Source organism: Vespa velutina, chromosome 3 (genome assembly GCF_912470025.1).
Source record: "Vespa velutina chromosome 3, iVesVel2.1, whole genome shotgun sequence".
Taxonomy (NCBI): Eukaryota; Metazoa; Arthropoda; class Insecta; order Hymenoptera; family Vespidae; genus Vespa; species Vespa velutina.
In genome coordinates, this window is record NC_062190.1 from 11,528,279 (window position 1) to 11,553,278 (window position 25,000).

The window sequence follows — 25,000 nt, forward strand, 5'->3', positions numbered from 1 at the left end:
AGTAGCTTCTTATTCGTTTGCTTCGGCGTTGCAGCTGCGTTTATCAAGGATCGACTCTTGAAAAATACTTTTTCGTCTATTTTTCATCTCTCTCGTTTCCATCTCATTAACCCCCATCCATATATTTTATTTTTCTCTCTACCTTCATCCATCCCCTTTCGACGCCCTTTTAACTTTCCAATGCCCTGCAGAGAATAGAAGAAGAAGAAGAAGAAGAAGAAGAAGAAGAAGAAGAAAAGGTGGAGGGGGGAAAAAAAAGGAAAGGAATCAAAGCTCGCACAGCATCCGTCTTGCACGATAGCATCTCATCCACTTCCGGAGTCCCTTTGCCCCCTCCCCCCCGTCCCTTTTTCTCTTCGTTTCTTCGCGATTATCGTTCGTCTTGAGTATCACGCGTGCGTGCGTACATCCGCACTGTGAAGTGTGTGGGCTCGAGAAGAAAGAATGAAAGAAAGAGAGAGAAAAAAACGGGATATCGTAATTCCTTCCACGACGATTCGACGCCTCTGTTCGTCCTAACGCCCACGCGTTGCTCGACGCGCTCTTATGCAAGCGCAGATAATACATCTGCGTTGAGAAGAAAGAAAGAGAGAGGGAGAGAGAGAGAGAGAGAGAGAGAGAAAGAGGGACGGACGGAGAGAAGTAGAGAAGAAAAGAAGAAAGTATATATGAATCGTGACCGGAGGAAAAACAACGTACGAGATCAGTACGACCAATACGATCTTTCGTTTCCTCTTGTTCGCCTTCCTGATCTCGTTTATCGAAAGATAACAGAAGTCTTTTTAATAGACAAAAAAAGAATTAATGTTAACATTGAAAAAAACCCATTGAAAATTGGAAATCCATATAAAAGTTTTAATATCATTGAGTGATTCTCATAAACGGATTGTAGTTCGTGTTCGCGATCTGAAATTCGTCGAATTATCGCGAAAATTTCGTGGGTAAACAGAGGGTTGAAAATGGTGAACGGAAACGCGGCCGACGTAGGAAAGATGAGAAGGAGAGAAAGAGAGAGGGAGAGAGGGGGTTAGAGGAGGGGGGGGAGGGGGAGGGGATCGGATAAAGCGGCGAAAAATAGGAGGTAGTTTGCGGGTGTGCGCGTGTACGGAGTGTGCACACGTGTCGACTACAAAGAGCATTTGGAAGACGAGTAAGAATCGCCCCTGTCATGCCAGAAGCGCTAATCTAGTTTCGCCCTCGAGGGAAAAACATGGCCCTGACGTACCGTGGGCCACCATCGGCTTCGAGAGAGAGAGAGAGAGAGAGAGAGAGAGAGAGAGAGGGTAGGTAACGTATCACTGCTGGAAATGGACGATGTCGCGCACTCGGAGAAGCAGGGAAAAGAGAATCGTTATCGTAGACAAACGTAACAGGAATGTTTCAGGGCAATTCCGTTGAAGCCGATGTCTCCGCTATAAGTGGTTAAATCTCATAAGATCATTTTCCCATTTTGGCTTTCTAATCGAAAGAAAATACAAACAATAGAAAAAGAAGAAAAGAAAGAAAAAGGGAAGTGGAGTTTGTATCATTCGAAGAGAGTAAAAATAGAAGGGAGAAAATAGTCGAGTGGCTGGTCGGATCTTAGCCGATCGAAGTCGAGGCACGAGCGAAGGTGGCTCTCAAAGAGCCACGAATTTAATCGAGGAGATTGGGCCTGTGCGCAACGATCATTAGTCATCTTCTCGCCCTCCGGCGAGGAAGTAAAAACACGAGAGAGTACCGATCGCCGTACGATTTTACGATCTCGAATCTCGCTGCGTCGTCTCACACCGGCAGCTGCCTTTAAATCCGTACGTGGTAATATCTTCTGGCCTGGCTTACCTCAAAGCCACGTACCAGAGATCAGCGTCCTTCCTTGCTGCCGATGTTGCTGTTGCTTCGACTTCGGAGAAATCTCGGCCCCGAGAAAGCAAATAAGGAGCTCGACGTCGCGTGAATTTAAGGAAACCGGGTTTCTGCCGAGTATCAAACTGGTATATGTGCGTACGTACACGTATACATACGTATCCAATACATTCGCCTTCCTTTTTTCGCGTTGGGCAATAACGTACGATCAGAGCTCCGTTTTCATTTCCTCGCAAAGATCTCTTTTTATCTTATTTATTTCCTCAAGCGTCAAAGTCGGATCTCGACTCGCAGAAATGTATATTCTCGTTTATCGTCGAAATCTCTTCTAAAATTCAACGTAAATTTTACGTAATTTAGTTCACATCCAATTTTACATTTACTTCGTTTTATAATCCGTTTAGCTTTGCTGATTAACCATAGATTTTAGCCAAGTTAAAGTCGTAAGAAACGATAGTTCGACTATTCGACGATCCGCGTCTACCTTTCCTTCTTTTTTTCCTTCCTCCTTTCTTTCTTTCTTTCTTTCTTTCTTTCTTCCCTCGAGTCGAGGAGACGACGAGTTCCTTGATCCTTTGCTTTGAAGCTCGACGCTGATTAATCGTCGAGCTCTTTTTCGATGACCTCTTCGAGCACATTTCACGGCTCGTTTTTTAAAATCGGCCCATTACGAGCCACCCTCTCGAAGCCTAAGGTGGTATACAGGAAAAAGGAAAAATTCTTATGATAGTTCGAATTTTGTGCGATTTAATTAAATGAAATCTTTTCGCGAACGGCCTCGCCTTATGTAATTTTATTTTTGGAAGCGGCAACGCGCCCCAGCCGCAAAATTCTGAGAAGCGAAGGTGCAACGAGAGCCGCTTTAAATAACCGCCTATCGATATACGAGTGGTAATCGAACCCGAAATTATTATACACCGGTCCAGTTCTCGCCTTGGTGCGCCTAAGGCATAAAAACGTCAGAGCTGAATAATCCGAGACAAGAATGCCTATAAGTTACAGCTACGTATATAAATATCACCTGTTATTTGTCATTTATTTCTTCTCTTTTCTTTTTTCTTTTCTTTAACTTCCTATCATTCTAGCTTTCTATATCTAAAGCGTACGAATATAAGCGAATCTACGTTCCATTCTCCGTGTCATCCGAAGTTGAGGAAATAAGATCGGAAAAAGAAGAGGCAGCAAGACCGGGCCAGGTAGACGGAGGATTAGGAGAAAATATTTCAGGGCCGAATCGAATACGAACGAGTCGCCTCTCTCTCTCTCTCTCTCTCTCTCTCTCTCTCTCTCTCTCTTTTGTAACAACCGCATGCCATTGAAATAAAGAAATAGATGCTGGGAGGGGAAGAAGGATAGAACGATCCGACAGATTTATGAAGAAACATGTCGAAGCAGTGGTCGATCGAAAATCGGGCACCTCTTTTAACGAGACGTTTTATTTATCCTCGAGAAACTACGTGACAAAGTCTTACCTCCTGAATATCATTTTACTTTTTATAGTAGTCCTTTACGTATAACGCCAACAAAAGGAATCTTTCGAGGAGGATTTTCTTTTCAATCGGAATTAGGTTAATAAGAAGCAATACAGAAATCATAGAACGAGTATACTACGTTCCAAAGCCATTTGTTCGTTTTACATTAGTTCCCGGTCGGTCACGCAGATGATAGATATAATTCAATTTAGCATGTTTGCCGATCGTAACTCATCGTGTTACGCGTGGTTAATATCGACTCTGATTAAGATTAATCGTCGTATGATTTATAGGCGAGCTTTAAACGTCCGACGAACTCGCAGAACATTGGAAACGGACCTTTAACTTTTCTCTTTTGCTCTTTTCCACTTCCACCTACTTCTTCTACGCCTCCACGACGACGGTTTCGTTTATCGTTTCATTAGCATTCACGATCAGCGTCCGTTTCTTCACGCGGACGAGAATCAAGGAGCTCGTTTATTTTCGCTAATTAATTCCAATTTATCGGCACCGATAGAACGTACGTAGTAACGCCTCGTGCGTGCTGGAATCTTCTTCTCGGGATTTCTAACGATTTATTTTCCGCGGACGATATCTTTACTAAGATCCGTGTCATTCTCCCCTCTCCGAGCACCTTTTCCACCCACAGTCTCTCTCTTCCTCGCCCCCTCCTCTCTCTCTCTTTCTTTCTCTCTCTCTCGCTCACTCACTCACTCTCTTTCTCTCTTATTCTCGACGGCGCTCCGAAAGAACGCTTCCATTACGTCGTCTTTCGTTGATATCGCGGAAACACTCGGCTTGGTTCGCTCATAAATTTGATATACCCACATCGACGCGCTTTTCTTACGTATTATTATCTTCGGTCCTTAGATAAGAGGCTGAATCAAGTTCTTCGAAATACCCCGACGAGTAGCTAGAAGCATTCGCGCTAATTATCAATTTCTTCTTCTTCTTCTTCTTCTTCTTTTCTCGTGAATATTTTACTAATCGAGAAATTTATTACTGCGACAATGAACGAGATAGAAGGAGAGCATTAAGAAAATATAGACCGTACTTGGGAAATCTTTGTTGACAAAAGAAAAGAAAAGAAAAGAAAAGAAAAGGAAAAGGGAGATCTACGATGAAATATTACACCGACGATAAAAATACAAGGCCATTCAAATTTGGACCTTATGAATGTACAAAGGGTACGTTAAGGACAATGAAACGTGTCCAAACACTCTTCGCAGACATTTGTCATATTTTTCGAAGGATACGCTTGTTTTTCTACGCTAATCCGAAATCGTAACTATCATCCTCGGACTTTCCTTGAAATTCCAAAGCCTTCTCTCTCTCTCTCTCTCTCTCCCTCTCTCTCTCTGTGCTACACGTCGATACAATGGAATATCCACTCAAGGTCTTGCGCAAACATTCCTCTTGCACACACACACACGCACACAAAAGAAAACAGATTTTCACATGTGAATTTTTACATGTCATGGGTACACAGCTACTAACAGAGATTCAGTCGTTTTCTTTTCTTTCTACCTCTCTCTCTCTCTCTCTCTCTCTCTCCCTCTTTCTCTCTCTCTCTCTCTCTCTCTCTCTCTCTCTCTCTCTCTCGGACACATATGGGAATTATAGAAGCGTATTATATCGGTCGGTGGACACGGCATGGGTGGCGGTCGATGCTTTTTCCGAGGGTGGACGAAAGAACGTAGCAATGGACGGGAGGTGGGAGGGGAGGACAATGGACTTCCTAGGGTGCGTTCGCACCTCGAACCGACCGTTTCTGGTCGATTCCACACCTCTTTCAGACCGTGGAATTCCCTTAACGTCCTTTAACGCCCGAAGGCACCGACGTTCATCGAAGAATATCCGAACCGTAGATTCTTACAGCACATGGGACCAATACTTGGTTTTGTACTTGGACAAAAAGGCAGAGTTTTTCTCTCTCTCTCTCTCTCTCTCTCCTCCCTTTTCGAAGCACATTTCGAAATTCAACGTAAAAACTAGAAGGGGAAACATCGCTTTCGATATGCCATCCTTCCAAGTGAAACGCTTTTCCCGCCTATCTGAAAACAGTTTTATCGTTTCCTCTTTATGATCTACCGACTTTATCTCGCTAAGGTTAGACGCAAGAAGGATAAGTAAAAGGAGAGAAAAAGATGGAATGCCCAACGGAGGAACGGTAGAAATGTATATTTTGCGATCTATTTGCGAGATAGATACTTACGTTCCCGTTGCATCATCTGGAAAATGATCGTAAAAAGTTTAACAGCCCGACGTTTTCGTAAGAAATCTTCATGGAGAGTAATTTCATATCTTTTACTTTTCTCTTTCGAATGGAGAAAGAGGTGAAATAAGTTGGATAAAAGGATGAACGAAGACGGATGCAGCGCCAAGGCGAATTTTCGCTCGCAGGCGTATCGATCGTGATCCGATCGCGAAGGAGAAAGGAAAAGAAAGAATAAAAAAAAAAAAGTAAAAGTAAAAAAAAAGAGAGAAAGAGGGGGAGAGAGAGAGAGAGAGAGAGAGAGAGAGATAGCGGGAAGGAAGAAAGAGAGATGGAAGTAGTAGAGATCGACGGAGAGAAACCTGGCGTTTCTGACTTCTTCGTCTTGTCGAGAGTTCGATCACGAGGAAGACCACCGTGCTCGAAGCAACGTCGGCAAAGCATGCGGTTGCAGCTACGGCATTTGTCATGGAGATCGTACTTATTAGCATCTTGAAAAGAGGTGGACAACGGAGAAAGAGAGTTGCGGGACCTCCCATCTATAGCAAACTCGTTCTCTCTCTTTCTTCTCTCGCTTGCTTCCTCTCTAACGCACGATGTCACTCGTAAAGAGATCGGATTATTCCCAAAGGGCAGGTCTTTCCCCTCCCTCTTCATTACCAATACGTCACGTTTGAAATCTTTAATAACGTATTCACGCGAAGCACGCTCGTCTACTACTGTCAAAAACACGTTGCTGCGTTTCGAATCGAAATCGTAATGAAAGAGCGAGAGAAAGAGAGAGAATGCGCACAACACACAGAGAAAATTGCTTCTTTAAAAGGTTCCTAATGGCCGACACGGAGAGAGAGAGAGAGAGAGAGATCGATCATCCAGAACGAATGCAACGGGGGGAAAAAAAAAATATATATATATATATATATATATATGTGTACATATAAAGGTTGAATTTGATAAAATAGAAATATGTAAGATAAATGCGTGAGATCGTTCGATCCCGATCGTTAGGAAGAAGAGGATTGAAATGGGGAAAGAGAAATAAAAAGTTGTAATATCCTTGGACAATCCTTCGCGGAGGTTCGAAACTATCGATCGGCTTTACTTTCCAGCGTGTTACGTTCGAAAAGGCAAGGCAGAAAAAAGTTAAAGTCGGCTTTCCAGAAGAACAAATTCGCAGCTCGAGAGCGTAGAACGATCGTCCGTCCATCTCTCGGTCTTTCTTTCTTCGTTGGTTAGTTCTCTTCGAGATACTTTGGCTAACACGGGTGGTCCTGGCGTTTTGTCGCAACGCATGGTGTGCGTGTCTGCGTATATAGAGAAGGCGCGCGCACGAACGTTACGCGCCAACGCCTACACGACCGAGACGAGCACGCATCCTTACACGAGCCTTTACGTATCCTACTCGGCACACGCGCTGACCCTTTTTCTTCTTCTTCTTCTTCTTTTTCATTTTCTCTTGATCGTCTTTGCCGCTTGTCCTGCCATCGTCGTTGCTCCCGATACTACCTCGACGTCTCATCCCAAACATCGCTTTATCCTGACAGGAGGATCGAAGATGCTCGACGAACGACAAAGGAGAGTCAGGGAGAGAGAGAGAGAGAGAGAAAGAGTCATCTTCGTTATCTCCTCTAATAACGACGGAAATCTCATAACATTCTTATGAGAACGCCTTTGAGAGCCCGTGTTACTTTATAATTTAATAAGGTAATTGGACAAGAGAGAAAGAAGGAGAGAAAGGTACGTTCAAAAGAGTACGTTCCTTCAAGCGGAAAGTATCGGAGGAAAGTATCGGAGAAGAGTACTCCAAGAGAGGATACCACCTCTGTTCCTTGTTATCCACGTTGAAGCACACACTTCCACTTCTTCCGTTACTTTTCTACAAGGCAAACAGAGAAAGAGAAACTCGTTCGTTCGCGATCACCGAAATCGGCATCTTTGAAGATCCTTTAGTCACTTTTTTACCTTCGTCATCCTGACTTTGAGATCTTCCTACGAGTTTGAGATCGTGACACCGGTAACGATCTTATGAGTTCTTATTCGGCATTAATTCTCTTCTATACTGGATCGTTCCAAGACCGGTAGAGAGGGCAAGCCACCTCGTAATTTTGCCATATCATTCGATCGAGGGATTTCTTTTTTTTCCGTACGTATTTTTTAAAATTAATTCGCCCTCCTAGAGAGTTCGATCTGTCACGTTGGTAATCGTACGCGTTTAAATAGTTAAGTAATTACTGCGCCTGTCACATGCTCTCTCTCTCTCTCTCTCCCCCATTCTATTTTATCCCTTCTCCGTTCTCTTTGAAAGAAAATATGTCGGATCCACCGAGGGTCGGGGGCTAATCTCCCATAGGAGACAACGTAAGCAAAAAAAGTTTATCTCTCTAGCCCAGACGCGTACGATGATCAAATTAAACTTAACGCATAGCATGACGTTTTAAATGCACATGATCTTACATATGTTTCGTTTTAACAATTTGATCTACAAATAATGAGGTTGTGTTACCCTACGTAGTCGAAATGACGAGCTTTTCCTTTTATCTTTTTTTCTTTCTTTTCCTTTTTTTTTTTTTTCTTTTTTTTCTCTGAAGCGACTTAATTGACAATTAAACGCGAAGCATCGATCTCGAACGTGACGAACGCGTGGCACCGGTTTCTAGAGCGAGAAGTAAACGAGAAAAAAGGAAAAAGATCAAGAGATAAAATGAGAGGAGAGAGAGAGAGATAGAGAATTTCGCATTCGATCTTCTCGAAGGTGCGTCGATTATTAATGACCGATAGCTCGTGGTATGCCGGTCCTCGATCTTATCGGCGAGCCGTAAGCGGCACCTACGCCTCGCGAGTTTCTCTCCTATCGCGGCATATCACCAGGTCACTCGTCGTTCCTTCGGGTAACACGCATCGTTGAAATCGACCAATCGAATCGGACGTACTCCCTTCTATTCATTTCTCTCCATCACATTCATTTCTTTTCCTTTTTCTTAACTTTTAACGAAGTAGATAGGTATTACGTATCAGTATAACCGTGCACGTACGTATGTATGTATATATGTGCCTGCTGGGCAATCGATACAACCACATGAACATATATGGTTCTTTCTCTTTTCATAAACGAGGAAAGAATGTTGAAATCTCAAATGCATACGCTTGAAAGTAAATTTTCTAAATAAAGAAATTATATCGAAGGTTCGTTTAAAAAGTAGTTGATACAACTTCGAAGAGGTTATTTCGACGGTTGGGAGAAGTGCCACTTGTGAGTCCCGAACTCTGCCTCTCCCTTTTTCATCTTACTGACGTTTTGTTGAATAAATGTCTCAATGAAAAATATATTCAGGACGAAACCTCGTCCCCGGACTTTCCCTGGTAGAATAAGAAACACGTCGCATCGTCCGACGTGTCGAGGTGAGAAAATAAACAAGGAGAAGTCGCTTTTGGTCTCCCCGCTCGAGGGGCTTCAGATTTTTGTTTATTTTTCCTCGTCTTCGCCCTCTCCTGGGATCCTTACGAGTATCCTGTAGAAAAAGAAACGAAATCGAAGAAGAGAAAAAAAGAAAAAGAGAACGAGATGGGATTGTTTGCCGACGTACGTACGTACAGTTGGACCACACGCATCAAGCGACTATCGTTGCGAATCCCGAGGACACTCTAGGAAAAGATATTTTCAAGATATTGTCGACCGGATATGTTTTTTTTTTTTTTTCGACGGAAAGAAAAAAGACATTCCTATATTGCTATTAGTATCGATCGATCTTTTATTCGTCTAGAGAAAGTAATTTCGACGTTTTCAGTCGTCCACAAGCGTGAAACTTAAACAACTCGAAGAATTGCTTTTTCTTATCTCATCTTGTTCGAGAATACGACTCTCTCCGAGTCGATATTTTCTTTTTTACACATTTCCTTTCTATCTATCGTATTGTAATTTTTTTGAAATAGAGAAATAAAAATGATGGATCCTTTTAAACGAGTCGCACGACTCGAAAGATTCGAAATAAGTAAGAAAGTACGGAGGCCGAATAGAAGAGCGTAGACAATTAATCCTTGTTTTCTACCAGCCAACCACTCGCCTTTTTCCTACCGTCGTTTCTCTTCATTATGTAGCGAGCACGAAAAGACGAGTGGTAGACAAGTCGGAAGAAGAGAAGACGAAGAAGAAGAAGAAGAAGAAGAAGAAGAAAAAAAAAAGAAAACGACGACCTACAGGCCTACCTAGGAGCCAGCAACCAGCAAGAATTCCTGTTCCTCATTCGTGGCCACGTGATTAAGCGGTCAATCTGTGAGCGAGACAATGCGACGTCCCACCCGGCCAATTTATCGAACACCCACGATTCCCCCGCGTGCTGGACGTGAGTCGTGTAAAGATATGGTACGAGTCAAGGTCACAACCTCTCTCCCATTCACATCCCTTTACCCTAATATATTCGTCTAACGAATGTATTTCAACCTGGTACGTGAGACGGTCTAAAACTTTTTCGATAGATCAAAGTTTAATCGTGCGACGGCACGTTAAAGCTCTGTAACGTTAAACCTCTAATTACTCAGCGGTTGCCGCTCGGTTGAGCATTTAATAACGCTCGATTATCACGGTCCCGTAAACTCCAACGAACGCGTTCTCGTCGGAGATCGATATTAAGATCGAAGATCGTAACACGTACCGTAATTCTTTAAAACATCCATGGGTACATCGCAAAATCAAGATTCGCGGAGAATGCACAAGACTTCTCTGGCACGTCTGACGATCCTTAAACTTTCCTTCCAAGTCACGAATTTTTCCCTCTCTCTCTCTCTCTCTCTCTCTCTCTTTCAGGCAAGTTTGTAACCTCGTCAGTTTGAAAATTCAAAAGATCTTTAGCTCGTAGAACCGAGGAAAAGTTTTTCTCAAAGTACGGATCGGGTACTCGCGTTCATTTTCTTTATATTCCTATCTTCGTTTTCTCCTTTGTTCCTTAAGGATTTTCCACTTCATCCATAGTTTTTCAGAATCCATAGTTTTTTCATTGATTCGTCGCAAGCGACCTTTCGATTATATCGGATTATCATCGATTGCAAGCCGATCTCTATGTTCTAAACGTTAACTTTAAGAATTCAGTTAGCACCGAGTACTATTTTCTTTTTCTTTTTTTTTTTTCTTTTTTTTTTTTCACGGAGCCAACAACGTAAACTACCCAAGACGTCTATTCCAAAGACACTCTAGGCAGTTTCCAAGTTTCCTAGTTACCGGTTACCTTCTTACTTCCTTATTTCACCTCGAGCCGTTCCATTCTTTTCTTCGTTCTCGCGAGTCTCCACCAGTTTACCGAACCCAAGGCTCGAGCCAACGAGAGTTTCATTTCATTACTCTTCACGGTTGGTTCTTACTCCGAGACTTACCTTTTCTCCTTTTCTTTACACTCGTATCTCGAACTTTAGGGAGTCAAACTTCTTTCTCCGACGGCCATTCTCTTTGTCTATCGCGAAAAAAGAGAAGGGGATAACAAGTTCGAAATTAACAGACCAACAACTTTTCAACGTAATTTCCTCTACACTTTTTTCTGATTCTCCTCCCCCCTCCTCCATCTACTCTCTCTTCATTTTTCTTTTTGATATATCCAGTTATATCGCACTTTTATCAGAAAATACTTTTGCGGATAGAAATATACATCCGATTGTCGCTTTTACCCATGATAAATTCGAAGTGACCTAATATATCTTTTCCGTGTTTAAGTGGTCAAGAGAGAGAGAGAGAGAGAGAGAGAGAGAGAGAGCGAGAGGAGGCAGACGATGTTAACGCACCGTGACACTGTTCCGGCTCGTCACGCGCACCGATGCTATTGGTTCTGCCTCGTCGAATACGCGGCTGTTCCGCTCGTTGAATATTGTTTTACAATTGTAAAAAAAAAAAAAAAAAAAAAAAAAAAAAGAAAAAAAACTGTTTCATTGTCCCCAACGTTGACAGGATTTTTCCATGGAATAAGTGCAAAAGACAATAAAACGGAAACAATAGAAGAAGAAGAAGAATAAGAGGAAGAAAAAAAAAAAAGAAAAGAAAGAGGAAAAAAAATATCGAAAGATGATTCAAGAAGGTCTTTGAAATTCAGCTTCGCGATAGATCGATCCTCATCTCGGACGCGTCACGTACGCGATCGCGAAACAGCCTCACGTACGCGTTCTCCAAAGAAAAACGAGCCTCGAGTATCTATTGACTGCTAGCTCAATGAATATACGACGTTCATCGAGTTCATGGCTATCGACTAAACTTTTTCGATTTCGAATCGACTCCGCGGCCGTACGCTTCGCGCCGAATAGCGATTATCCAGAGCGACGGTCCAGATAGAGCCACCAAAAAATCTCGCTTCCTTCGGCCTTCTCTCTTCTTTTTTCTTCTTCCTTTTTTTCGTTTTCTTTCTTTCTTTCTTTCTTTCTTCCCTTTTTCATCGATCCCCTTTTACGCTGCTCTCGCACCTTTCTATACCAGCTCTCGAGACGCGTTACGTGGATCGAGATCCAATTACTCGATTCTCGATCGGCCCCAAGATCGGCTTCGAAGGATCCTTCAGGGCTATCTTCGAGAGTAGTCGATTTTTTACGTGCTTCTTTGTACAAAAATCGAATAAAAAGGTCGAAAGTCTCGAGATATATAAATCGAACTGTATTGCAATTGACGGGATAAATAATACGAAGGAAGAAAAAAGAAGGGCGCGGGGGCGGGGAGGGGGAAGGAGAAAGGAATAAAAAATAAAGAAATAAATAAAAAGAAAGACAAAAAAAGGGAATTGCTCCCACGACGCGTTAAGCGAGATAAAACGCGTTATCGATGTCGATAGATGAAGGAACGATAATCTCGAAAGGAGAATCACAGGCGGTGAGGTGCGAAGCCGGTCGGTCGTAAAGAGGCATCGATTCGCGTGGGCGTGAACAAATTCGATGACACTCCTACGAGAACGGCGGCGCTAGCTAAGCGACTTTCTAAGCCTTCGAAGCTTATCTAAATGGACATGGCACGGGTATTATCGGGTGGTCCCACTTCATCCGAAGACGCGCGCGAATCACGCGAAACCTATGCCGACAAGCTCGCCGTTTGTCGATGCTTTCTCTTTGTCGACACGTCGATCTATTATCCTCTTTCCACCTTATATCCCGCTTATAAACCTCGTCTAATTTATTAAAAATCTACGAAAGATAGTCTACGACGATGACGACGACGACGACGACGAATCTTGTCGCGATTATATTTTCCTTTCGATCTACACCGCCAAGAGAAGTAGCTGAACAAGCAAATACTATTAAATACCGTTATGATGGTCCTGCTAATGATACTGGTATATCTTCCGAAGATTTTTCAATGTCCGATATTAAGTAAGTAGTAATCGACAAGTCATAGTACTTTTTCCTTTTTCTTTTTTTTTTTTTTTTTTTTTGTTTTTTTTTAGTTATTTTTTATTTTTTTGCAAAACAAAACTACGAACACGAGGCGAAAGATAAACGCGTTAATGAGCGAGAAAATGTTTTCGATTAAAAACCGTCGAGAACCCATCGATACACGAGGAAGAGAGGAATAGCAAATAGGAAGTGCGAGAGGAAGGCAAAAGATAAAGAAAAACATTTTCCTCTTAGAGAAGTAGAAACGTGAGGAGAAGAGGTGGAGATGCCCGATAATAACGTGGCAACGCACTCTCGCGTATTTCTCTTTCCTCTTCCTCCTTCTCCTCCATCTCCTTCTTCTCTTCTTCGTCGAATGGACCACCTGGTCTGCCGGTTAATTTCGACGAAGGCGATCTTTGCGGAACGAAGAAGAAGGAAACGAGGAGGAGAAGTACCGACGGGACCGACCGACTAGAAGGGAAGCTTTATTTTCGTCTCGACGGCGAGTCAATCGTTGAAGCTGTCCAACGAGGAGGAAAAGGTGAAAACCAAGGAATCCTCTCGCACTTTATCTCGAGCTTAGAGTTTGAATTCCAAACAGTGCTAAAGGAATAGACAACGAACGCGGAAGAGCTCGAGACGATTATACAGCCGAGTGTTATCGTCGGATCTAGAAGTCGAAAGTTCGAAACTTTAGAACTAGAAAGGAAAACAGCTCGTGGAAGGGAGGATAGGAGGAAAGAGAGAGAGAGAGAGAGAGAGAGAGAGAGAGAGGAGAAATGTAGAAGGCACGTTCGTTTAAACGGAAAGCAGGCATGGCACGGCACGGCACGGCATCGCACGGTAAGACGTCGAATGGTAAGACGAGTTCTACGCCGTGGTCGTTTCTAAAAGGCGATGCCAAGGAGAGACCATTTAAGGGAATCCTGGGCAAAGGTGCCGGCGAGCTCGTCGATTCCTCCATCGATCCCTCCATCGATCCCTCCGTCGATCCCTCCAAGTCGACTGGTTTCAAACTCTTCTACTCGTTCCATAGGGACGCGGAACATTCGGTCGTTCCGTCGGATCATTCGGTCTTGCAAATCGGGCCGCTTAGGATAGAAGAGGAGAGAGTGGAACGTAGAGAGGCGCAAAAATGTGCGAGTGGACGAATAAGATGAACGAGACGACGGACCAAGAGAGACGAAGAAGTTGGATCGAGCGAGTACGCAAGAGCGAGCGAGCGAACGAACGCGAGTATGCGGTCGCCGTTTATTTCGGGACGACCGAGGACGCCTCTTTTCCTTTCTCTCTCTTCCTCCCCATTTTCGTTTCTCTCTCTCTCTCTCTCTCTCTCTCTCTCTCTCTCTCTCTTTCTTTCTCTTTCTCTTTCTACTCTCATGGACCGCAGAAAACTCGTTATTGTTGTTGTTGTTGACGTTGGCACCATAGCGTGGGCCGATCTTCGAGACTTAACACCGTCGACGGTTAATGACTTTGAAGTTAGGACGCTTCCTGTCCGGCGTGATACTTCGAGAAAGAGAGAGAGAGAGGGAGAGAGAGAGAGAGAGAGAGAGAGGGTGCAAGGGAACGTAACGAGATCGTCGGTGCATCCATAAATCGTCGAGTTGGCTCGGCTCCTTCTTCTCGATGGCGAGAGTATTAGGCTGGCGCAAAACTCTCTCGCAGGATTTAATATGTGCTTTTTGATAGGGAAGGTTGGAACGGCTGGGTTGCGGCTGGGTATAGGATAAACGTTCGAGGGATCGATCAATGTCGCTTTAAAGATATTCACGTCAAGAATATCTTGGAGAAAAAAAAAAAAAAAATGTTCGTTTCGTCGTCGAGCATAAACCGCGACGACCGAGACCGCATGAATAATAGTCGCGAAAGTAAAGACATTCTCTTTAAGCTAACGACACGTGTAAACGATTATTTTATTTCGATTATTCATTATGTTAAACGATGCGTTGTAAAACGGTAACCGCTGGTAAGTAAGATGAGCGGGAATGTAACGACTTCGAATGGGTTACGAGCGAGGAAGAAAATAAATGACTTCGAGACGGTCGGTAACGGCGAGACGACGATCCTGCGGTTTCCATGTTCTCGGTATTGGAACAAGGAGAGAATCTTAACCTAGAAATCAGCCTGCGAGAATACTCTGACTGAACGGAATATCTACGGTATAAGGTACGGTATAAGGAGCATGACTCGCGAGCACCTGCTCGGATAAATAAAAGAGAAGAAAATAGTAAAAAAGAACAGCGCTACGTCTTCTCGTAAGGGAGAGCTCGCAACGTTAGCTGGTGTGCGCAAGCACGAGCAAACGTCGTGCCGGTACACTCGAGACATCGTGCTTCATGGCAGACCGCGTGGCAGCTCTTGGATTTATTTATACGACCTCGTGCGTACTCGCATAGCTACGCACACGCCTGCGGATAAAAGTACGTAAGTACGCGGGTACTACACTTGGAGCCTCCGTTGCTCGAGCCTTCGACCGACCAACCGATCAACCAACCAACCAACCGACCGACCGACCGACCGACCGACCGACCGACCGACCGACCGACCGACCAACCGACCGACCGATTCGAGGCAAAGCAAGCAAGCGCGCACGTGTACGTCACTGCAGGAAACACGAAACGAGAGAGGCTACCGTCCTTCTCTCTAACGGCCAACGTCCCGTGAAACGCTTCTTTTAACCCTTCTACCAATATAGAGGATACGCGAAAGTCCGCGCTTCTCTTGCCAACTCGGATTTCAATGAGCAAAAAAGCTCGATCGGCAGATAAGCGTGTCTCTCCCGACGCGAATATGGAACGAAAAAGAGTTATGTATATGAATATGATGTCGATAGTTTTGACTATAAATATCTTTGAAAAATATTATATACTTTGTTTCGTCTATCTAACGCGGATTGGAAATCTTAAACTTCCCGTCACATCGTTCTAATCGTGTAACGCGACACTAAACAACGATAAAAGAGGTGTCGCGTTTAAGACGATTAATTCTTCGAATCTGCATCGTACCACCCGGAAGTCCAACTGGTCGTACATTTAGAAATATTCGTTTATCGCTTTAGGCTTTTTTTTTGCGAGCGAGCGGTATGTTTTTGCGGTACGTTCAAACGCTCGCAATTGCATCAGGATCGAACTGTTTTTCTCTAATTGTTCTCTCGTTCAAAACAAAATAAACGGCAATAACAGAAAATAACCCCAAAAATAGGGAAAAAATAAATAATAAAAAAAGAAAATATAGCTCGAAACGGGGCATCGGTTCATCGACGATATTAAAAAAAAAATCGTTTCGTATATATCTTTTTGGCCTTTTCTCTCTTTTTTTTCTTTTGTTTTTTTGCTGGCATATCCATTCGAAAAATCAATCGATCAGAAATAAACAAGAATACGCTAACGAGCTAGCGAGTTCGGAAGCTGGCGGCCGCGTATACGTTTGCGCGGGTTTTTAAAGCAAGCAAAGCGTTAGTCGTAGTCATCGTCGTACGATGTTTAACGGGTCGAACGGTCTTACGCTTGGTGACACGCGTACACGCATTTCACGGAGAGCTCCTTTCCTAACAGGGTGCGCAAAACGTGACGGATTCGCTCGTTCCTTTTCTCCTTTCGTCGCTTCGTCGAATCCGAACTGGGCCGTGTGAATGAACGAAGCTCATTCATCGATCTACACGTATACGCGAAAATTCCATTAAACTTTTTAAAAGACGAATTAGATTTTGGCTAACGATAAATCGTTCGAATTAAATTGAATATTATTTGATCTGATGCATACGTATTATCTATATAAATAAAATATTACTAAAAGATGTAGGGAATTTGGGACTGAGAGAGAGAGAGAGAGAGAGAGAGAGAGAGAGTGAAAGAGGAAGAGAAAGAGAGAGACATGAACCATTCAGTAGGCCGTTCGCGACAAAGTTTCATTCACGCAGAGCGCGCAACAGCCGAAGAATAATCGCCGGTGGATTCGGAACGAGAAGGGAGGGTTGCTATTCGCGGTACCAAAAGGATGCCTCCGTCGTTCCTGCGAGAGAATCCGATGTTCCGTGGCAAGAAAAAGAGGCGGCGAAGAGAGAAAACGATCTATCATGCGGATTCCAGGGGCATTCTCCCTCCCCCCCCCCTCTCTCTCTCTCTCTCTCTCTTTCTCTATCTCCTCATGTTGCTGTTTCGTGTCTCTTCGTGCTCCCTTTTGCATCTTGAAGGGTAAAGGACGACGAAGGTAGAAGAAAGAGTAAAATAAATACAAGAAGAAGAAGAGAGAAAGAATCGGTCGCAGAGAACAAGTAGCCTGTGGAGTTGATATATAAACCTTTTATAAAGGAAACGGAGACGGCGATATATACATATATATCTATATATACATACACACACGTATATATATATATATATTATGTATATAGCTACAGGGTGACTCATTACAATCCGTAAAAAAATATATTTCGAAAATTACGTTATATCGAAAAAAAAGAAAAAACGAAAAAAAATATATCAAACGTAAATATTTAAACATTGAAAAGAATTTCAAAAATCTTTTGATTCGATAGCAAGGCTCGCACTAGAAGAATTTCGAAAAGACGATGGCGGAGCCCTCGAGCAGCGCGACAAGAAGTGTCCAATTTAAAATGTAAATTGCGTCGGATATTTGACGTATCGCTAAGCGCGCTCGCGCACCGGCGAAATGGCCACGAAATTAAAACGTAATTTAATTTGAGTCTCTCTCTCTCTCTCTCTCTCTCACTCGCTCGTTTGAGCTTTTTCACCCTTCTCTCAGTAACCCCTTCTTCTTCTCCATCTTCTTTTCCTAATTCTCGTGCCGGATCACTACCAGGATCTCTTTCTCTCTCTCTCTCTCTTTATCTATCTATCTTCCTCTGTCTTTCCATCTCGAGAAAAGCCTTTTCACTCTTTTTTCTAAGTGGATTTTAGAACGTGGATTATCGTTCTCACGGGACGCAGCGTGAGCTCTCACTTCTTCCTGCTTTCGAGAGAGAGAGAAAGAGAGAGAGAGAGAGGAGACGCGAGATTCTTTTGGTTTTCGTGCCGAGCCGGGAAACGAGATTTCGTGAGTGGAAAGTTATTTAAAGATAACCGCTTTTAATCTTCGCGTTCGCAGGATATCAAGGGCAATTTTATCCGGCGTTATAATTAGATGCATTACTTGGTATAATAAGGGCTTTGAACCGAGGGAGAGGTGATGGAGGAGGAGGAGGAGGAGGGGGATGGGGACCACAGCCGTAGGACGTTTTAGAACGTTCGAGATGAAATTGCTGATGCGTGGAATCGCGTTATCGGATGGTAATATCGCCGGCTCGTAAACGCGACTCTCATCTTCACCTCGTCATCTTCTCGCGAGTAGCAGGTAAGTACACTTTACTTACTTACTTACATACTTACTTATTTACTTACTTTCCTTCGAAACGAAATTCCTCGGAGGTTTCGTCCTCTCTTTTTTTCTTTTATCCAAAAAAAAAAAAAGAAAAAAAAAACAAAAACAAAAAAAGAAAAGAAAAAAAACATGAAAGAAAAAAGGAAGAAAGAAAGAAAAAAAAAAGAAAAAGAAATACCCAATCCTTATCGAGTAGATTATACCAAAGTGGTTACGAGCCGAGAACGGGTATCTTCTTTTCTCTTTATCTACAGAAAAAAAAAAAAAAAGAAGAACCAAAAGTAATCCAATGGGCAAGTGAAATCTCTTAATGCATATGTACTTGAATAAAATTTCTCGATTATCTTTAAGTTGCCGCGATTATTACGGTCTCTTTCCATTGGATCGTAATCAACCGGTTCGACGAATCGTATTGTCGCGATTTAAAATAACCAACGAACGGCACGATTATATTTCTTTTTGTTCATCTTAATTTATAATAACTCAGACAGCATTTTTCTCGTATACACTATCCGGTACATTGAAAATATTTTTAAAGGAAAAAGAAAATCTCTAAACGTCTTTCCCAGAACAGTCTGTTCTTCTTCCTATTATCTGTCTTGTTTTCTTTTTCTTTTTTTTTTTTTTTTTCAAAGAGCAACGAATGGTGTACGTAGCTAGCTAGGTAGATCCCCTTTCCGTTTTCTCCTCCCGCGAACCAACTCACCCCCTTATTCGCGGGAGGAACAACAGCGGTAGTAGCAGTAACAGCAGCAGCAGCAGCAGCAGCAGCACGGCAAGCACTCGCCGGCATCACCATAGCGACCGCTTAATTGGAGAAAGGATTCCCGTAATAAAATCGTCGAGTGTCCCCCGTCCGGCGATGCGGAAGAGATCCAGGACCATCCAAGTTTTTCGCGGTAGGGCGAGACGAAGAATTTCAATGGCCGTGAAACGATATCGTCTCGGTTGCTTTTACATGAACGCTAGCTAGGTCACAATCGGTAAAAAGATAAAACAAAAACAAAAGAAGAAGGAAAAAAGAAAGGAAAAATAAAAGTAAGAGAAACTGTCTCAAGGGAAAGTCCTTGAAGTATACAAAGAGAATCGGAAATGGCGCGAGAGAGGAGGATCAACGAAGCGTGTCTCTCTTTCCGTCATGAAACAAGAAGGACAGAAGGAGAGAAAGTAGGAAGAGGAAAAAGGGTAGGTGAGTACGAAACACGTACGCGTACGCGTACGTATGTACGTACGCATGCGGTACTCTCGCATAAACGTGCCCTCCCCGAGAATATAACTCATTGCGGTAAACGGCCGCCACAGCAGGCCGCGTCAAATTAACGCCCGAGCCTCGAGAAATGAGAGAGACTCGCGCGACGTACCGAGGCAACTCACCAGACGTCGTTCGAACTTCCTTCATTCTTCATCTTCTTCTTCTTCTTCTTCTTCTTCTTCTTCTTCTTCTTCTCCTTATCCTTCATCTCCCTCTTAGTACTACGTTTAGTTGCCAATTGAAAATTCATAAAAGAAAAAAAAAAAAAAAAAAAAAAGAACGATCTGACCGTAAGCAATTATTTTTCTTATAAAAAATGTCCATAACGAATACGACGTCCTATAATTTTTAATTCACTTTCTTTGATTCTTTTTTTTTCTTTCTCCTTTTTTCTTTTTTCTTTCTTTTTTTTTTATTTTGTATTTCGTTTTCCTCGACGAAACGAAAAATTCACCAAGCAAGTACCCGAACAGCTGGTATAACCTCTCGCATGATTCTCGCGGCAAGAGAAATTATACGATTCGCGTGGCCACGTATCAATTAACGTAACGCGGCTTACCCTTTTCTGTTTCTTTTTCTTCTTTTTTTGACTTGGAGAACGAGTCAATCGTCGATACGCGAGAGAGAGAGAGAGAGAGAAAGAGAGAAGTTTTTCGAGTCGTAACAGGCCGAGTTTCGGCGCTCGACGGCTATCACGTTCCGATGCAATTTCTCCACGGCAGAGAAATTAATTAACACACCGGCACTGCCTAATTAACAACGTTATCGACCGGTCCAAAATGGTTCGTTCATGTACGAGTATATTCGTCGTACGATCGTTTTTTTTCAACATGTTTCGCCAAACTCAAAAGTTTTGCAAGACGAAAATGTCCCGATAACGAGGTAGAAGGTGCGAGTTACAAAGTGGAAAAACCTCAACGGTTGACCCTGAAGACCCTAAATCGCTTCTCGACACGAAACGCTAATAGCTTTTCTATATTCGCTTTCTTCATTATGTACTCTCTCTCTCTCTCTCTCTCTCTCTCTCTCTCTCTCTCGTTTAAATTTTACATTTTGGTAGCATTCGTTATCCGATTCTTTCTCGTCGCATTAAAGATAACCGAACACTCTCGAACGAATATCTCTTATCGAAGAGCATTTACGCGTATAATGTGCATCGATAAACAGTGAATCCGTGATGCCTATCTCAGAGGAAATCGAAAAAATCTTTAGTTGAAAGCAATATCTCTTAGGATATTATACCAGTCCAGTCTACTTACGATAGTCCTAAACGAGTCTAGATTGTAAATATACCAAGCACGGTATATTAATAAAAGCGACACTCCCGTAAATACAGCATACAGAGTGTTGGGACCGTATTTATGTCGGTCATAGATGTTAATTAGTCGCTTAACGTACACACGTACATACGTATCTACGAACGGACGTACCAACGTACAAGCCATTAATGAGAAGTACGAATAGATGGAATCCTTTCTTTTTCTTCCTTCCTTTATTCCTTCCTTCTTTTTTATTATTTTTTTCTTTCCTTTTATCAATTGAACACGTCCTGTTATTTTAAACGATATATAATTTTCTCGGCTTTTCTAAAACGTTTCGCGATTTTGACAAAAAGTTTGTGATCTAAGAGTCGTGTCAGTTCAAAGACGAATTACGAGAGGATACTCGAAAGAAGTAGAGAGATATACCTTTGTTGAATGCGTCGAACGGTCGAACAAACATGACGAGTGCCAAAGCTTGCGTTTAGATCGGTTAAGCGACATCATTGACCAACAAGTTGGCAAACAAAATGGACAGCGTCAAAGGGTGCTCGCAACGTGTTGCGTCCACTTCCACTGACGACGACGGCCTCGTCACGTAACGAACGAACGAACGAACGGACGGACGAACGAACGAACGAACGCGACCGGTGGCGAACGTTCCTCCGGTATATAATTAATTGCTCGTCCGTTACGAACTCGTTACTTCGATTCGTGTTACGATATTACGGTGAACGTGCTTCACTCGATAATTAATCATTTCCCTAGCGCTACATTTGCAGATACTTTGAAACGTACAACTTTGCTTACGTATATCTTATATATGTGTTGCGTAGCTGAAGAATAAAATAAAAGAAAAAAGGAACAAACAAAAGAAACAAAAGAAAAAGAAAAAATAGAAGAAGAAGAAGAAGAAACGGAAAGATTAAAAATTCGATTTAATTGCTGGGGCACCTACCGATCTCGCTATTGAGTTCTAATTTCGACTGAGAATATGGAGAATTTTTTTCTTTTACGAGCGTACGCGTATATACGTACCATGGACAAACGTTAATGGAGATCTACTGTGTTTCCCAATGGAATAATTTGCGAGTAGTGTAGAGGCGTAATAAAAGAGAAAAAACAAAAAAGAAAAGCGTAATAAAACGAAATGGAAAAACAAAATGAAAAACATATTTATAACGACGATTTCGTACGGGACATTTTCCGCGATGTATCGTATCGCACGTAACATACGCGAACGAAAACGAGCGACGTTTCACGGATGGCCGACCGCGTTGAATCGGCACGAAAGCCGATTTCGAGGAGCAACGATTACCGAGCTTTCCCATCGATCCCAAAATACCCTACCGTTTTTTCCCGTTGATGCTATACCAAATTTTGTAATATCCGAGAGAATTCGAGGCGGCTCGAGTTGAAAACAAATCGTTCGTCCCTTCGAAAACGTTTTATTAGCGACCCACCCCTTCGTTATTTCGAATTAATATCGAGCTTTCAACGTTCGCGCAACCTCGCATAGGTAGTATTTATTTTTTATTTCTTTCTATTCTTTTCGTTTTCTCTCTTTTTTTGTTTCTTTTTTTTTTTTTTTTTTTCATTTACGTGTTATTCCCTTGTTATTTGACGTGTTTCAAAAATAATACGAGAAAAGGGGAGATGGGAAGAAGGTAGATGGGAGAAGGAGAGAATGAAGAAAGAAAAAGGTACGTGCGCGCGCAATTAATTTCGATGAAAGGCCAACGCGTTATCGCACCTTTTACATCGATGCAGCAACCCCCCTTCTCTCGATCATTCTCTTATTCGCGTATGTACTCGCGCGTCCGAGCGAGCAAAAGAAACGTAGAAACGCGAGAACGAGCGAACGAACGACCCCAAAAGAACGCGTCGCGTATTCGCACGCGTGCAGATCGCGGTCGGCGCGCGAAAGGGGCCGTCCCTTATCGATTCGAAACGATTTTAGAGGGTGGTTTTACCCCTCGACGTTTTTGATTTCGGCACGCAGCCTCCGAACGAAAAGGAGAGTACGAGAGCGAGAGAGAGCGCGAGAGAGAGAGAGAGAGAGGGAGAGAGGGAGAGAGGATAACGCTTCGCCGCTTCGAATTAAGGGGTGAAGCCGAAGGAAGGGCTGCTGCTTTCCCTCGAGGCTCGATCGTCAACGTAGACCAGGATGGAAAGATACGAAACTGGAAAGAACAAGAGTAGAAGAGAGCGAGAGAGAGAGAGAGAGAGAGAGAGAGAGAAAAGGAAGAGAGGGTGGAAAAGATCGAGTTGGACTCGTCTGTTTTGTGTTTATTTTTTACATCTCGAAATCCCACCGAGAAGACACACCCCCATGCAATCCCTCGTTGCCCGATCAAATTCAATGAATATGCCTCCGATATGCAGTCCACAAAGAAAGAACGAAGAGAAAACTATCTCTTCTTTTTTCTCCTCTTTCCTTTTATACATATCCCGTTTGACGTTGACGAACGAAAATGTATTTTGTTACGAACCATCGACCGATTAATCCGAAATCTGTACGGTCCTCGAATGTTTTCAAGCGAAAGAAAAACAGAAAAAGAGGGTGGGGCGGGGGGAGGGAAAAAAACCAAAACAAACCAGAGAAACAGATCGATCGATCGAATGAGTCTTCTATTTATCGTTAATAAATAAACGAGTACGCGTACGCGAAACAAAGCTGGGAAACTGGTTCGGAATTGGTAACTCGCGAGTTAGCGTATCGCTCTCGATACTACGGGTATCCAGTTTAACCAGCCGCATTCGTCTCGGTATCTAAACTCGGTTATCGGATTAAATAAATCCTTATCGGGTGGCAAAGGAAAAGGGGAGAGAGGGAGAGAGAGGAAGAGGTAGAGAGAGGGGGAAGAGAGAGAGAGAGGGAGAGAGAGAGAGAGAGAGAGAGAGAGAGAGAGAGAAGGGAAGAAAGTTGAAAAAAAGGACATAGATCGAGGCCGTGTTTTGCATTCCCCGACGGTCGAGCGTAACGCGCGAGCATAGATAATCGTCGTGTACGATCCCGGAGTCGCAGTGGCTCAACGACACCTTTCAACTACCCTTCCTCCCTTGGCTCTCAGCCCTTCCGAACCGCTCTCGAATGTCAAACATTTTGACCTCCCACGCGGGCGATAGCAACTTCGCGGGTGTCGTTTAACGACACGGAACGCTCAAACGAGAACCCGGCCCCATTTTGAAATTCTCTCATTTTCACATGGCCCATTTCAGCCGCAATTACGGCCTGTATCGGGGTAACAAAGTTAACGATCTATCGGATATCAAAGAGAAAAGTCGTATCAACGTTGTTTATTAACGCGACAATAAGAGATCGGGTAAAAAATATGTCGAGTCTTATAAAAATCAAATAAAATGAAATCCGTGAGCCGACCTTTGCACTCGTTGGCGTCCCTCGCAGTGGCCCTGGCCCAGGGTCGGTCAAAGTGGAATGGCCGACACCTCTCGCAATCTCTACCGGCGGTGTTGTGCTTGCACTCGCAGACGACCTCGCCGTCCTTGCCGGGGATGCACCTTGCCGCGTGGCCGTTGCACTTGCACCTGCCGCCCACGGCAAAGTCCGAGACGGCGTAGTGATGCGCGAGGGTACCGGTACCGACTACGTTCAAGCCACCAAGATTACTGGAGATCGTGGTGGTTGTCGTCGTGCCGATGGTGCTGGTGCTCCCGGTCACCGCTACGAAGCCCATATCTTGCGCGACGTCGAGAGCGTCGTTCGATTGCATTTCGCGCGACGCGATCACCTGATGAGAATGGATCGACGGGGGAAGAGCGGTGACAAAACCGTCGACCCCGTGCAATAGATTGCTCTTTTGATTCTTCAATCTCTCCTCGCGTTCCCTCTCGCGTTCTCTCTCGCGTTTCGCGAGTTCCTCGACGCCGAGGCCTACGTGCTCGTCGACGACTCCCAATTGCGAGACCTGATCCTGACTGGGCTGTTGGGGCATGTGTAATCTGTTGAAGACGACCCTTACGTCGGTCGCGGTTACCCAGTCCTGGAGAACCGGAGAATTGTCAAAGTCCGCCGCCGATGGCCGGCCTTCTAGGGTGCTGAAGGCTATCCGACCGACCGGTCCTAAACCGTCGCCTCCCGTGTAACGATGACTGTCCGTGCATCTTGCCTCCTGCTCGTTCGCCTTCGTGATCGTCGCCCTGTTTGGCCTACCGTAGACCCGCCGGCACTGGGACGAGTAGAACTGAAAGGGCTGCCAGGTCTTCCCGTAGTCCATCGACT

The 25,000-nt window shown here is 43.6% G+C and overlaps 1 protein-coding gene across 2 annotated transcripts in view; it reads right to left on the reverse strand.

The window, feature by feature from the left end:
• LOC124947556 (netrin-1-like) overlaps nucleotides 1-25,000 on the reverse strand; it is a 110,849-nt gene that overhangs the window by 80,433 nt on the left and 5,416 nt on the right. For both annotated transcript variants that reach the window (XM_047489876.1, XM_047489875.1), the window contains exon 1: nucleotides 24,140-25,000. This exon is cut by the window's right edge and continues 5,416 nt beyond it. In XM_047489876.1, coding sequence (XP_047345832.1) covers nucleotides 24,140-25,000 — 861 coding nt within the window. The remainder of the gene's footprint in view (nucleotides 1-24,139) is intronic.